Source organism: Podarcis erhardii (genome assembly GCF_964252035.2).
Source record: "Podarcis erhardii genome assembly, chromosome: 2".
NCBI classification, from domain to species: domain Eukaryota; kingdom Metazoa; phylum Chordata; class Lepidosauria; order Squamata; family Lacertidae; genus Podarcis; species Podarcis erhardii.
In genome coordinates, this window is record NC_138498.1 from 80,905,733 (window position 1) to 80,920,732 (window position 15,000).

At 40.7% G+C, this 15,000-nt stretch overlaps 1 protein-coding gene across 2 annotated transcripts in view; it reads right to left on the reverse strand.

Annotated features, from left to right (window-relative positions):
• The window catches only part of PTPDC1 (protein tyrosine phosphatase domain containing 1), a 33,985-nt gene extending 21,863 nt beyond the window's left edge, over positions 1–12,122 (reverse strand). The window contains exon 1 of one of the 2 annotated variants that reach the window (XM_081848865.1): positions 11,900–12,122. Coding sequence is in view for 1 of the 2 variants with exons in the window: in XM_081848864.1 (XP_081704990.1) it covers positions 6,521–6,563 (43 nt within the window). In the remaining variant the exon portion in view is untranslated. Of the gene's footprint in view, positions 1–6,520; positions 6,579–11,899 lie in introns of those variants that run through there. The other variant, XM_081848864.1, reaches the window with a different exon arrangement.
• Between the last annotated feature and the right edge of the window lie 2,878 nt (positions 12,123–15,000).

Sequence of the window (15,000 nt, forward strand, 5' to 3'; positions counted from 1 at the left end):
GTGAACAATTTTGAGAGTATTTTTTGAAAGAGCAAAGAGTCAGAAATCAAAATTCAAGACTCAATTGCTTAGTGGAAACTCCGCTTCAGTCTTTATAAATTGAGAGATTACCGTATTTTACCAAGGCTGTAACCTTGCTCTATTTATTTCAATCAAAGCAGGTCCACATGTGTCCCAGTTCTCTGATCCAACAGAATCTGCAATGAACAGCCGAATTGTGCCTTTATAGACGAAGTTCCACTGATCTGCTGTTAAGCATGGAAAGAGGGAACTTTCAACAACCCATTGACCTGATCAGTAGAATTGTGGTTATTTGAAAGGGCTACATACATTGCTCTGCTGTTAGACTGGGCGGGCTGCAAATGTAATCCAAAACCATGATCTGCTGGGTTAGAATGCATGCGGATGGAGTGGAGGTCTCCCTCCACCTAGCCCAGGATTACTGCACTGCTCCCTGCTCCACATTCCAGCCGCTGCTCTGATGTCTGGCAGGCTTCCCACTGGCAGTAGCCCATGGAAAGCTCCAGGGATGGGGCTGAACTGGTATAGGCTTTCCTGGATACCCAACCAGCCACACTGCCCTCACCCAACAGCACCAGGCCCAGTGACTATGCCAACTCCAGATTGGTGTTGTCCAGAGCAGGCTTTTGCCTACCCTGCCTTTCACCCGGGTCAACATGAGCAGTGCAGCTGTGGATGCTGTGGTGGTTATGCCACTGCATCATCTCCCACCCCTGCCTGGCTGGGGTTTGAATTCCTCTGCCACAAGCACAATTCTTGTCAGGCTTCAGGAAATCAAATCATCCCTCCCACGGTGGCAGCCAAGAAGCAGATAAACAAGAAGAGTTCTTACCAAATATTTTATTCAATATTCACAGAGAGACGAAGAAAAACAGTTTCTCTTAGATAATGGCGTTACTCCAAGTAAAGTCACACCCCCTCAATCTCTTCTATTCTGCATCATCCCTGCATCAGCTGATCTGAGTTTTCTGCCTCTGAGCTTTCTGTTCTACTACTCTCAATGCCTGCCTGGTCCCGGGGGAGGGGGGCAGGAATATTTCTAAAGACACTGAGTCTGTCAGCTGTCTCTCCCCTGGTGCATCCTCTTCTTGCTGTTCCTCTCCCATTATTTCCCAGCTTCTCCCCTCTGCAGTCTCTGAACTATGACCTTCTGTAAAACACTGTTATAAATCTATACTGTCCTCCTGTTCTTGGGAAGGTTCGGGGAGGGGGCACTCCCCACCATTCCTCCTTAGTCCAGCTGCTGACAACTCTATCTTACAAGGGATGCACAACACAGAAGTCTGCTTCCACAAACATGGAGCACCTGGCTGGATTGGCGCACAAGGAGAGTGCTAGTTAGCAGGCAAAAGGCATCTGAGTCAGAATTTACCCTCCAAAAATGGAACTGGTGAAAAATTACTGAATTTATTTTCAGTTACCTACTGATTATCTCAACAAATTATAAATCTACAATGTATCAATCCGTATCCATCTATCTAACATTTTGGGTAATGATAATAGAGATGTTATATAACAGACAAGAATCATGATGTTCTCAGGGTATGGTATGGCACCTTGCTGAAGCCACACAGGACTGAGTTTAGGCAGTGCCTGGTTGGGAGACTACCTCAAAACCACACACACTTTATCTTGGGTTGCATGATGGAAGAAAGGTCAGAAATAAATGTAAGAAAATAAAACAATTTATAAATCACATTACCTCTTTCTTTTTTTACTCATCCATGGTTGGGTCAAGTCTACACAACTCCACTTACTCTCCGTGATTCATATAGACAGTATAAAAAAATGCTTACACACAATCTTAGAAATCAAAATAGGTCATATGGGATACTATTTAAAACACAAGAAAGTAATTTCTTTTGCTTTTTTATTGAAAAATTATTAAAAGGAAATAAAAGGAAAACAATACAATAACTTTCAATACACCCATCTTAGTTTACACATATAGCTCAATATAAGCCATCCAAATAGGTAGCAAGGGTATGAAGGTCTTCCCACCAAAGCGTAATAAATGGTGGGCTCTTCTTTATTACTGCAAGAACTCACAAAATCCATTTTTGTTGCCTTACCATTAATACCATATAATTTAATTAACTCTCCAAATATCTATTTTATACATTTTATTTGTTAGCACTAAGCAGGAGCATCCTTGCTGTTAATATAGCTAGGCAACAAAACAGTGCAGCCTTATCACACAAGTCATATCATGGGATGCAAGTCTCACCGGCTACAGTCCAGCACAGAGTTAAGCCTGCTTAAGCTGACTGATTTCAATGGGCTTAAAGTGTGCTTAACTGTACTGGCCAGTCCATAGTCACAGCTATTTATTTTCACTTTCAGTTCCAGACTTCTAAAATCAGAAACTGGTTGAATTCTTTGCATCTGTTTTCACTGCAGAAAATGTGGGCCAGATTCTTGTGCCTGAACTGAAGCAAACAGTGGTAAGCAGTTCTCACCTTACCGATAAATTAAAAATGAACAAATCCTCAGAGTTCTTAAAGTAACACGTCCCTAAGATCAGCTTCCATACCTGGGGATTGGAAAGTGGCCAATATAGAACCATTTTTTAAAAAAGGGATCCAGGGAAGATCCAGGAAATGTCAGGCTGTTCCTGGTAAAATAGCAGAAAGCATTATCAAACAGATAATAACCCAAGCATATAGAAGAACAAGTAACACAGGGAGCTGCCATTTACTGAGTCGGGCAATTGGTCCACTGCTTTATTTCTATTGTAGATTAGGGCCGCTTATTTCTTTAGAGTATGGATGTGTTAAGACACTGGTTCAAAAACACCTGTGATTTTATATTTATGTTGCACCGTTATTTCTTTTGTTTTTTTATATAATAAATGGATGCTTCTCTTTAGCATCCAAAGAAACCTTTGGTGTGGTATGAATGAACTGTTCAAACAGATCTTTTGAACCAGACAGAGGGCCTTCTCGGTAGTGGCGCCCGCCCTGTGGAATGCCCTCCCATCAGATGTCAAGGAAATAAGCAGCTATCCTATTTTTAAAAGACATCTGAAGGCAACCCTGTTTAGGAAAGTTTTTAATATTTAATGCTGTATTGTTTTTAACACTCGATTGGGAGCCGCCCAGAGTGGCTGGGGAAACTCAGCCAGATTGGCAGAGTATAAATAATAAATTATTCTTAAATTATTATAAAAGTCCCCATCTCTCAAAGCATGTTTTAGGGTCATGTGTGAGGAACACACAAACTCTACACATGTAACAGCATGTTGTAGATAAAGTGGCATTTCAAATGAAATCATTAATCCCACTGATTGGGACCAAACAGAAGATCCCTGGGTCCATATTGAACTTGCCCCAGCCATGCCAGCATTCTGAGCACTTCCCTTCTTTAAATTATTAGATTCAGTGATAAAGGGAATTGAATCCCTTTTAAAAAACTACAATCTTGACATGGAAAAATCAAATGTTGGCCTCTGGAACGTCGCCATTACGGTAACTCCCTTTCTAGACCATCCTGCCTTTTATGAAGGCAGATAAATTTATCTGCCATTTATCAATAAGATAAATATTGGCATACAAAGAATGAAAAAACAGAGGCTTATACTCACTCTATAAAGGCAAAGAAATAGGTAAAGAAAGGGTAAAGGAAAATCTAAATGATCTGCACCCCAACTGGCTCCAGATTCTCCAATATTGTTCATTTGCAGTTGTTTGTTCTCTTATGACATTTGAAACAAGGTGTATTGAATCCCACTGTGATATGAAAGGTGTGGTTTCATTGATTTATGGTGTGCTCATGGAATATTACATTGGGAATGAAAAAGGTTTGCACGTAGTATGAGAGACTGAAATAGGCAAAGAAACCAATGAAATCAATGCATATGGAGGACCCCACCTTTAAGAACCATTTCATCTCACCTTCAAGAAGCTTCTTTGAAGGTCGTCCTCAGGTGGCATTGGACTCTGGTTCGCTTAGCAAAAATCAACAAATCCTTATCCCCTCTTTGTGGGAGGGGATGTGGGAATAGGAGAACATATTTTCATGCTTGGTGGGAATGTAAATTTGTCCACACATTTTGGACAAAGGTCTTCGGTATCATTTCTAAAATTGCTACACCTCTCTCGCCAAATCTAGCTTTAGCTCTGCTCTCATTAAATCTAGATTCTGATCTCACTATTCAACATAAAGATCTAATTTTCTTTTTCCTGACAGCTGCACATTTGGTGATAGCGTATTTTTGGAAATTCCAGGCTGAGCTACCCCCTGAAGTTTGATTCAAAAATATCTGGAATGTGGCTATTTCAGAGCGATTAACTGGGCTTAGAAGGGTAGCAAAAGGTGTTATAATGATGAAACCTGGTCCCCCTTCTTTTCTTACGTAAGGGAAGTTGATAGCAAATCTCTCCCACTAATTTCACAAACATGTCTGTAGAGAGCCTATACTGATCATTAATGCTCTAAGGTTATGTAAAATGATGTTATTTATTATTTATTGAATTTATATACCTCCCTATACCCAGAGGTCTCAGGACAGTTCAGAGAATAATGCGATATTTGTTTATTTTGTGCGTGTATACTGTATTGAGTAAAATAAAGGAAGACACAAATGGGAAGAGTGCTATGAGGCTCTTAACCTGCTTGCAGGTTTCCATAGGCATCTGGTCCATCACTGTAGCAACAGGATGCTAGACCAGATGGGCCTTTGGTCTTGCTATGCTTTTGTTAAATATCTCAGGAGAACCACTGCTTGGAAGTGATGAAGTTCCAAGGAATGCAATTTAAAATCCAGCTGCACAGCTTCAGATAGTGGTTTTACTGATATTGCAGCCTGAGCAACCAACTACTTGTCATCTGTTTCACAAATGGTACTGACAGGAAGTGGGAAAGGAACTTATGCATTATGTGATCATATAACAGAGTTGTTTTCTGACTTCCTGCCAGCGCCATTTTCCATTTGGTAGCGGAGCACAAAGACGGCTACTACCACTTTCCTAGAGAAAAGTGTGGTCCGCTGCTCCATTCACCAAGCAAGAAGTTGGGTAGACAAGCAGAGCAGGAAAGGGCAGTTACACTGAAACAATGGCAAATGGGGAGACGCAAAGCCATGGCAGCAGGAGGAGGAAGCCACCATAAGGCATCTCGCCAGGGTTGCCTCAAACCATTGCTGCAGGCAATGGGAAGCCAGTGCCAGAGTCCATGGGTGCCTTTTCTCACCCCAGCAACTTATTTTTTTCCTTCTGGCAGAAGTCTCTCAAGTTGCTCTGGAGGGCCTTCCAAAGGAAAGAGTTTTAGGGGGACACAGTACTCTGCTGCCAGAGATATTTGCTGATAAGATATTAGCTAATACAGCTGCAACTGATGGAAAGAACAGATGGTGATACATCTATAGCAACAGCAGTTTAAATAAGGCAAGTGCCAAAGGTGCACGCTTGCAGCGCTGCCTGCCAGCTGTTAAAGGGAGCTTAAGAATCATAGCTGGCTCAATACTGGCCAAAAGGTCACTAGGACACACGTAAATGGAACGTGAACTTCCTGAGTCCTTTTCTTGGCTTGCTAATAGTTGTTGTACCACATCTGTCAGAGAAATCCATTTCTAGAGCAGAAATATTGGTGTACTGAGGTGAGGGTCAGCAAAAGAACCATTGTGCCTAAGCTCTATATACATAGCTATAGCCCCTCAGTCTCACAATTACAAAACTGGAAGTACATAAACTACAATTCTTGAGGCTTATGTACCCAACTTTTTTTTTTAAAAAAAGGAAAATTCCAGCCACAGTACAATCCCTGTCCTAAGATGAAAGACAAGGTACAAGACTAAATATCTAGGTTAATTATGTAAGATGGTGGCAGAAAAATAATCACTATGTGTAAGACAAGGACCAGAAGAAAAGTTGAAAATTGTCTTTGATTTGCTGAAAAACCATTCACCATCTGTTTTAGTCACAACTGATTTTCACTTAATCAGTAAGCACCATGTTTAGGTAGAGCCAGGGCTGCTTATATGCACCAAATGCAGACAACAGGAATAAAGACATGCAATTTAATTGGTGATACGTGGTGTTCTATGATAGTTCAGTGTTTCAAACTGCCATGTATTAACGGCAAGAACTTGAATGCTAAATGACAGAAATTAATTAGCAGTAAGTAATCCACTGTCTGTATCATTATGGCAGGACGCAACGTAACAATTTTCAAATATTTTACAGTATCTTGAACAGGCTTCCAGCCAGTAATTAACACAGAAAACTGTAACAAAAGAGTGTGGAAAACTGAATACATTAACTGCTTCAAAAACAAACAAAAAAAGCTGACATTTCCCACCTTTTCCAGTTTTACATGGGAATTAGAATCATTATGTTCTACGATTAAATGTATTAAATAGCTTTATCATAAAACTTGTTTTAGAACTGTCCTCTATGTTTACAGTTCTCTTGTATTTGAACATTTCAAATGCCCAGAATTAAAGTTAACCTCTTATTTTACAAGCAGACCATTCACAGTAATTGCAGCTTGCTAGCCTTACCTGTAACCCAGTAAAAAGAATTGGTAATAGTTGATCCTTTCATTACTACCAGTTTTGACCAATCACAAGAACAGCACAGTGTAGAAATACAGAAGGGTTCTGCTGGGTGCTGCCGTTTCTGCTGTTGTTAATTGGATTTGTAAATGGTAATCTGGGAGGAGCCAGTAGCAGCCTACTTTCTCTTCAACCTACATGTGGAACACTAAATGTGCTATGTAGATAATTATCCCAAATAATGCTTTCTTGGGCCTGGCCTATATTATAAATAGGTTTTAAACAAACAGGTCATAGTAAGCCATTGCAATGCAGTATTCTTCCTTGTTATTTTTGAAGTTAATTAATTCAAAACTGCCAGTTAAGATACACACCTTAATTCAGTAATTTTAGGTATCCAACAAGCATTTCTGGATGAACACTTATATTAAAAGTTAATAATGAAAAGGAAAATGAAGTTAACCATTTTGAAATAAGAATGCCTTTCTTATCTAGAAAGCACCCCTTTATTCTTAAGAGGTAAATGAAGTTTTTCACTTTGGAACAGTGATTATAGTTTCACACGCTAATATTTATAAGATAATATTTATATTAAAACAGCTTATGTTTTCGTACTACCTCTCTAGACTGTTTTGCTTCCTCCTGTGACTTTTTAAACACAGAATTTGGAAGAGAAAGCTAAGTTAACTAGGCTGAGCATGGTAAAAGCAACCTTGTATATATCCCTAAAAATGTTACTTGCCTGTTGGGGGCTGGCACAGGAGCGATGGAGAGCTCAGACCCTCATCCAGCAATCTGTTGGGCATAAAAAGGGTCCTTCCTTTTCCACTAACCCACTCACTCACCTCATGGCTACTAGGCAGCTGCTTAAATAACAGGCTAGTATTTTGTTTTGTTTTGTTTTGTTTTTAAAAACTGCAGCTGCCAGCATCTGATAAGGCAAGTTTGTAAGGCATCCCTTTGGTAAATTCATTCATTCATTCTCTTCTATTTCAAAAAACATTTGTATACCGCCCTTCATTCAATACATTCCTGGGTGGTATAAGAAATAAAGCAGTAAAATATACAATAAAACCAAAACGTCGCCAGTAATATAAGGCAGCAGATAAAACACAGAGCAGGTATTAGCCAAATTAGCCTCAGAAAACAGAAATGTCTGCATACATAATTTTATTTGCATGCCGTCTTTCCAAGGTTCAACCCATGCTCAAGACGTCTTACAAAGTGGAAAAAATAAATAATTACAACATAATAAAGTAGTCATAAATACTAAATAAATATAAAAATACACAACCAAATCAAACAATTTCCACATAAATCATAAGATCTAAAATAAAGATACAAATAATTAACAGCAATAGCTGAAAAAACCAACAAAACTCCCTAAACCCCCCAGCCCAAGAGTCTGTTCAAGAGCCTCAGGTTTTGTAGCTGGAATCAGTCAGGGCCCTGCTCTCCCAGGCCAGGTGGGAAAAGGGCTGCAAGGCATGGAGTGGGTCTTCCAGGACTTACAGCCAAGATGGTCCAAGTTTTAGACTAAGATGGTCCAAGACGATGCATGTATTAAATATGTTTTTATTTTGTTGTTAATTGTCTTTTTATTAGTGTCTGCTGCCCTGGGCAGTAAAATAAGCTAGTGGTTGGCCTCAAGGCAACTCAGAAAGAGTGGCACAGTGGGGATTTTAACTTGCGTCTCCCCAGTCCTAGTCTGAACTCCTACTGGCTGAAATTGTGACTCTTCTACACACTACAGAAGTGAACTTTACTGCACTGTTTTATTTGACCTTCCGGCTGCTCCTTTTCTACAGCTGATATAGCACATAGTTGCCACTGTATTCACCCTAGCCTACTCTCTTTGGAATACAGTAACGTATATTCACAGAACTTTAGGAGGAGATATTTTATGCAAGCAAGAAAACTCCTGCCTGAACAGCAAATAAGCCTGGAAAATAGTGTGTCAGCTATGTTTATATTTGACCGGCCAGCAAAGACACTGGGATTATAAACAACTGAAATTATTGGGTCATTGCATATATTACACTTATACCTAAACAGGATAGTGATCAAGTATCAGTCTCTCTTTTTTTCTTTCTTTTTCTTTCACTTTTTTCTTTTATTTTTCAGTTCTGTATTTGTACTTTATAAATAAAATTTTTAAAAAGAAATCTCTTTGAGATAATTATGCAGTTCAAACATATTAAAATGAGAACAGTCAACTGCATACAGAAATAACTTGCAACTTTTTAAAAAATGGATTAAAAAGAGAGAGCTAACAATGCACTTCAGAACTTCGGTTGCATCCAGCCAATTCTGAAATTTGAAGCATTGTGTCACTTGTTTATATATTCCCTTGCTACCATAAAGGACTTTACAGAAACTGTTGATAAGAGAAAGAAGGGAAAGAAAATTGCTTCAAAAGCAATTGTATGTATCACCTTATATATATTGCTTGTATATATCACCCTGGGATTAATTATCCCACAGGCCTGGGGCCCAATTTTTACTAACTGGGATGAAAGCTTGCTAGAAACAATAAGTTCTTTCTAAGCACCAAGAGTCAAGGGAACAGTGCAGAAGAAAAAAATAATTAGCTCCACATAATCAGCTAGGAAGCTAATCAGTTTTATTGCTGTTATTATGTGAATAACAGTAAAAAAAAAAATCAAGGCAGAAACCAAAACCAGATAACTATTTTTTTAATTAATTAGTAAAAACAATGTATATGTGAAAACACTCACTTTTTATTTATTTTCTAATAGCTCTGTCAAACAAAACTAGGTTAAGTAAGCACAACATTTAGCCTCAAGAGCTCTAATACCACAAGCACAAACACAAATATCAATGAATGAAAAGCATGGTTTTTTCCAGAGCAAAGGATTCAAGAAGAAGTTATTATGTAATAACACCGCATATGCTTACCCAAGATGTGTACTCCCTGTGTCTTAGGTCATAGCTACTTATTTGAGTAAGCACAATACTTCAGTGCTGCTAAATCCCACCAGTGCAGTCACTAACCCTATTGGGAGGCCATGGTAACTCATCGTTAAAATTGTCAAACAGTGGTACAATTCTATCCAGATTGAGCATTTCTAAATCTAATTTATCTCAACATGAGAACAAAATGTATGCTTATCTCCCACTGAAATCATGGGACTTTTAACATGTCTAATGTTAGTGCGATTGGTTCTGAAGTTAAAAAGCTTCTGCTAGACTACAGGAAGAATTACTGGCAGAATTGGGCAGATGCAAGTTGTTTTTAAAAGCACAAGTATAATCAGTGAACATGTAAAGGAAAAGCTTTAACTTAAGCAGAACACACTTCCCATAGCCATTAGTGAGATACAAATAAAATCAGGCTTTTGACACTGCCAGTAAAGCTGTGAGCTGTCAAATACGCAAAAGTAAAAACTGATCATGTTTGAATCAATTCCCTTACCTAAGCCCATTTCCTTCATAAACTGGAAAAAAATAGTTAAATTATCAGAGCTGATGAAAAACCACAAACACAAAGGGTTGTCTATAGCTTTAGATGACTTTAAATTGCTAGCGTGTAAGAAATAACTCCCAAGTATGTCCAAGGGCTTCTCAACAGCTACCTGGAGGACCATCTTGTTCCTTGCAAGCATTGAGATCTTCTAGAGAGGTCCTTCTCTCTGTCCTGCTAACAAATAACTTAAGTGCAGATGAGAACCACTGAAATTAATGAATATTGACTAAGTTAGGTCGATTAATTTCTTTAGGGCTACTCTAAGCAGGGCTACTTCATTGAATACAACCCATTGTTGTTCATTAGTGGCCACTATTAGCTGCCTCTGTATACCAATATATATCATCTGTACATCAATATACCAGTTTCCAGACCCCCTCTTTCTAAAGTCTGTGGAAATACCAAATGAGGGGAAGGGAATAGTTTGCACACTAGTTTGAAAACATGTATAGACAACACAGATAGGAGCTGTCATTTTAGATGATACTATCACAGGAAGGTGTGTACAATTGCAAACCACTATGTATAAAGGAACACTGTAAGAAAATGAGCCCTGTGATTCGCAAAGGCTACATTGTACACAGCCTCCGAGTAGACTGAAATTAATCAAGTCCATTAATTTCAATAGGTCTATTTTGAGTATGACTTAGCTGGATATCACCCATAACATTTATCTTGGCTTCTCTAGAAATGCATAGGTGTTAAAGTTTAAAGAAACAGTAATTATCAGTTATTTTTTTCAAGGCAGTTATAGGTTTTCTACACCAACAAAATTATTAGAACTGCATGTTTTTATGTGAATAAACTAGTCTACTGCAGAAAGGTAAATTTATATTTGTTACTCTGCCCATTACCAGCACAAGAGCCTCACCCATGAGGGTAGGGAACCCTCATGCTCAAAAAGGTTCCCCACCCCTGCCTTAGAGTGCACTGCATATTCAGTGCTTGGATATTTTTGCAAATAATACAAAAAGGTACCCCCTCCTATCATTTCATCACATAAAGGATTACACAGCATTTTTATTTGTCCGTAGAAAACATCCCCTAAATACCTAGGTTATCCACACTAAATGGATTTAATGCAAGTTTGATGCAAGTTACATCCCTTGCATCTTGACAAAGGCAGGTGACAAAGTACCTTCTGATCAGACAGGAGACAGTATTTTAGGAGTGTTAAGTTGTCTGAAAAGGTTTTTGCTTTCCACAGCTTCTATCTTTCCACTGTCATCTGGTGGCCAATTCTCTGAAACACCACAAAAAGTCTGAAGCACCCGATTGCCAAAGTGCATGAGTCCAGGCAGCCACCGTGCCTCTTTAGAAGGAGAGGAGAAGAACCCTCATCCTCTTGTCTCCAGATTTCCCGATTTAGTTTGGGTTTGTTTCCCCCCACCCCCCAAGCTTTTTTGAGCATATCACTGAAGGGACGAGGGCTCGCCTGTTTGGAGTGAGACGCTGCCTAGGAAGTAAAGGTAAACCCTACCTATATGGGGAAGCAGCCTGGAAGATGAGTGGCTGGGTCATGGAATCATAAGCATCGTAGAGTTTGAAAGGGAACCCCCAGGGTCATCTAGTCCAACCCCCTGCAATGCAGGAATCGCAACCCGAGCATCCATGACGGGTAGCCACCCAGCGTGTGAGTGACCCACACAGCAGCATGCCTGAAGGCCACCTGAGAAGCGCACAGGGGCAGCGGAGGAAGCCGTCTGTGGGGTGGGAGAAAAGCTTATAGGTGGTGGGGAGGGGGAAGAGGTGCAACTCAGGGCTCCGAAAACCGAGGAAGCGGCACCGGGGGAGCTGCGAGGCTGGCTGGGGAGAGCCTCGCCTCGGGGAGCCGCCCCCTCCGGTTGTGTAGACGCCTCGGGAGTATATATCCTGCGAAGCGGCGGAAGCGAACCCACCTCGTCACGGTCGGCTTCTGAGGCGGCGGCGGCGGCGGCGGCGGGGCGGAGAAACCCCCCATCCGGCGCTCCCGGACCTCCTCTCCGTGCCGGGCCCGGCCGGCATTGGGGAAGGCCCGAGGGATGGGAGGGCCTGTCCCGCCTTCCAGGCGGCGGCTTCTTGAAAAGGCGAGGCGAAGCCAAGAGGAGCGGCCTCCGAAGAAAAAAAGCGCCGCGGGTGCGCCTGCGCGGCCCGCCAGGCCAGGCCTCGCTTGGGCTTGTTGCCATGGTGACAGGCCGGCGGGAAAAACGAAACCGGGGAGGGAGGGGCGGAGGGAGGCCTTTCCTTCAGCGCCAGATGCTGGCCGCCCGTGCTCTGTTGGCACGGGGGGGGGGGCGCTGTTGGGGTTTGGTTGACCGTCTCCCGCTTCGTCCAGCGGTGCTTTGTAGCTTCAAGGCAAAAAGTAAGAGCGCTCTTGAGTTTAAACTGGGCCTCGTTGCCCTTAGAATCAAAGAATTTGGAAGGGACCTCCGAGGGTCATCTAGTCCAACCCCCTGCAATGTAGGAATCTCAACTGAAGCATTAGGACAGGTGACCACCCAGCCTCTGCTTAAAAACCTCGAAGGATGGAGAGGGAGTCCATTCCACTGTCAAAACAGCTCTCACCATTATCAACACCATCGCCATCATTATAGGCTGGATATCCCACAGCATCGAGGCTCCACGAGGCTTGGCATTCCTGTGCAACAGATCCACTTTCTGCCATCAAAATGCAGGTCTGGTCGCTACCTTCCATGCATTCACATACCCATGGTTCATTTAGTTTCCTTTTCTGTCGGTATTTGTATACAAACTACATATATTGTCACCAGATCCTGTTTCATAACATATTTTGCAGAATCTTGTATAACCTTTTTTAAAAAAAATTAATCAAAAGTATATGTGTTTGTGTGTATATAAACTCAGGTTGTGCTATTAAAAGATTATTTATCATTGTTGCGTGAAAATGTGCTTCCCTCACCACACAAAAATCGGACCCTTTTTTGCAATAATGAAAGTGATGAGAAAATGGACTGGGGAGTGTGGGGTACAAATTTGCTTGATGCGACGTCATAATTATGTGGCAAATCAGAAAGCTCAATAAGTAACTGATGCTGTTTAATCTCCCTGAAAATTTGTGTATGCAAATCAATTTTCATCCTGGTTCATTTGCCATTTGCAGGAACATTAAACAACACTGTGTGTTTGCAGACTATTGATTTTATGTTTTTACTGCTGTAAACTGCTTAGATATATTTTTATGATATTGCAGTATACAAATATTTTATATAAATTCTTATTTTGCTTATGGTTGAGTTTAATTGTTTTTTAATGTTTTAAGAATCTGTTTTAACTTCTATTACTGATAAATTTAATGTGTGGTGTGTTTGGAATTTTTTGCTTAGAGGTTTTAGTACAATAAGTGGGATATAATTTTTATTTATTTATTATCAACTCTAATAATAAATCTGATGTTGAAATTCCCTGAGTCAAGAAAAGAGAAAGAAACCCAACAGCCCCAATAAATATGCCAAAGAATTACAAGTTTTTCTTCTTCTGGGAGACTTTATTGTTGTCCTCAGCCCAGTAGCAAGCAGGTCAAAAGGGAAGAGAGAGAATAGGGTCCCATTGTACTATGCCAAGCTTTAAGGTCTTCTAGGGATACAAAATGTTGCTGGAATACTGAATTGCTCCATTGTTCTTCTACAGTGCAAGTCAACACAAGAGATGAAGAAAGAACACTGCTTTCTTTATTCCATCAGTTAAAATTAGGGTTTCCGAGCTGGTACTCTGTCTCTTGGGTCAATTTATGGCCTAAACAGTATCTGCCAATATGTGTAACAAACCCAAATGTATTTTCTTTTCCTTACCGCTTCAGGAATGGAGAATCAGCTGGGGTATTAAATTCATTCCAATCCTTGCCTAACACTTCACTCCAAATTGACCCCTAAGCTGCCTCTTCGTGCCGGGTTCCAACTGTGTTTTTGCAGCTATTTATTCTGAACCCCACTTTTCAGACTATTATCATATCCCAAGGGACTCATATCAATTAACAAGGAGAGAGAGACAAAGCACTGTCATCAGGCTTACAAAGACACAGAAAGGAAGGGGAAAGGCAAAAGAAGGAGAGCAGTTGAAGGCCAGATCTAAGCAAAAAGAAGTGTTGGTTATTTATACCCAGTTCAGGCCCACCTGATCTTCCCCTGCTGATAATAGCCATTGGTGGCATATGTGGTCAGTGGATAGGATCGGAGTGTTCTTTTGCTTCATTTAATGGTGGGCTGTGTGAATTCACTCTCACCAGATGCAATAATGGGCACGAAATTGAGTGGTTTTCAAAGAGGGTTAGACGAATTTATGGAGGATAAGGCTATCAATGGCTATTAGCAAGGATACCGATACCTGTATTCCACCTCTAATGTCAGAGGCATTTGTGGATGGAGAGGATCTGACTCTGCTTCCTGGTGACCCAGCAACCAGCAACCAGTGGGAGCTGGCCAGTCCTTTGGGCAATCAGGAAACAGAATTTAAGTTAACAGTCAGATAGGGGCTGCCTGAGAGAGCACAGGCAGAGATTGTGAGTTAGACAGGGATCTGGGATTAGAGATAGGAACATTCTGTCTGGGTGGGCAGAAGGTTTAAGGATTATTTGTCAGTGGGGACAGCAAATTGGCTCTTTGTTAAAGATAGGAATTGTCTGTGGGCAAAGTTCTAACTACCTGGTGAAGTTTAGGGCTCTAGAAGGTGCGGGGAATGTTTTACAGGTAATGCAAGGCAGTAGTCATCTTAGAAATAATTGTCCAGTGACAGGTTTAAAACATGAAGTTAAGGAATATACTAAATATCTCTGTAAAGAGTGTTTTGTTTTTTAAAAAATAGAAACAAAGTGTTGAAAAACTTCTCACTAAACGATAATCTCTTTGAGCATAAACGAAATTCTTGTTTTGTTCTAAAAGCACCTCATCTTTACTCTGGGTGACGATTAAGCAGTCACAGGTTCCCCTCCACCCAACTAATACTTTGCTGCTGGATAAACATAAAGGCTACCGCAAAGAGTTAATTGAGAAGCTCTGCTGTGGGA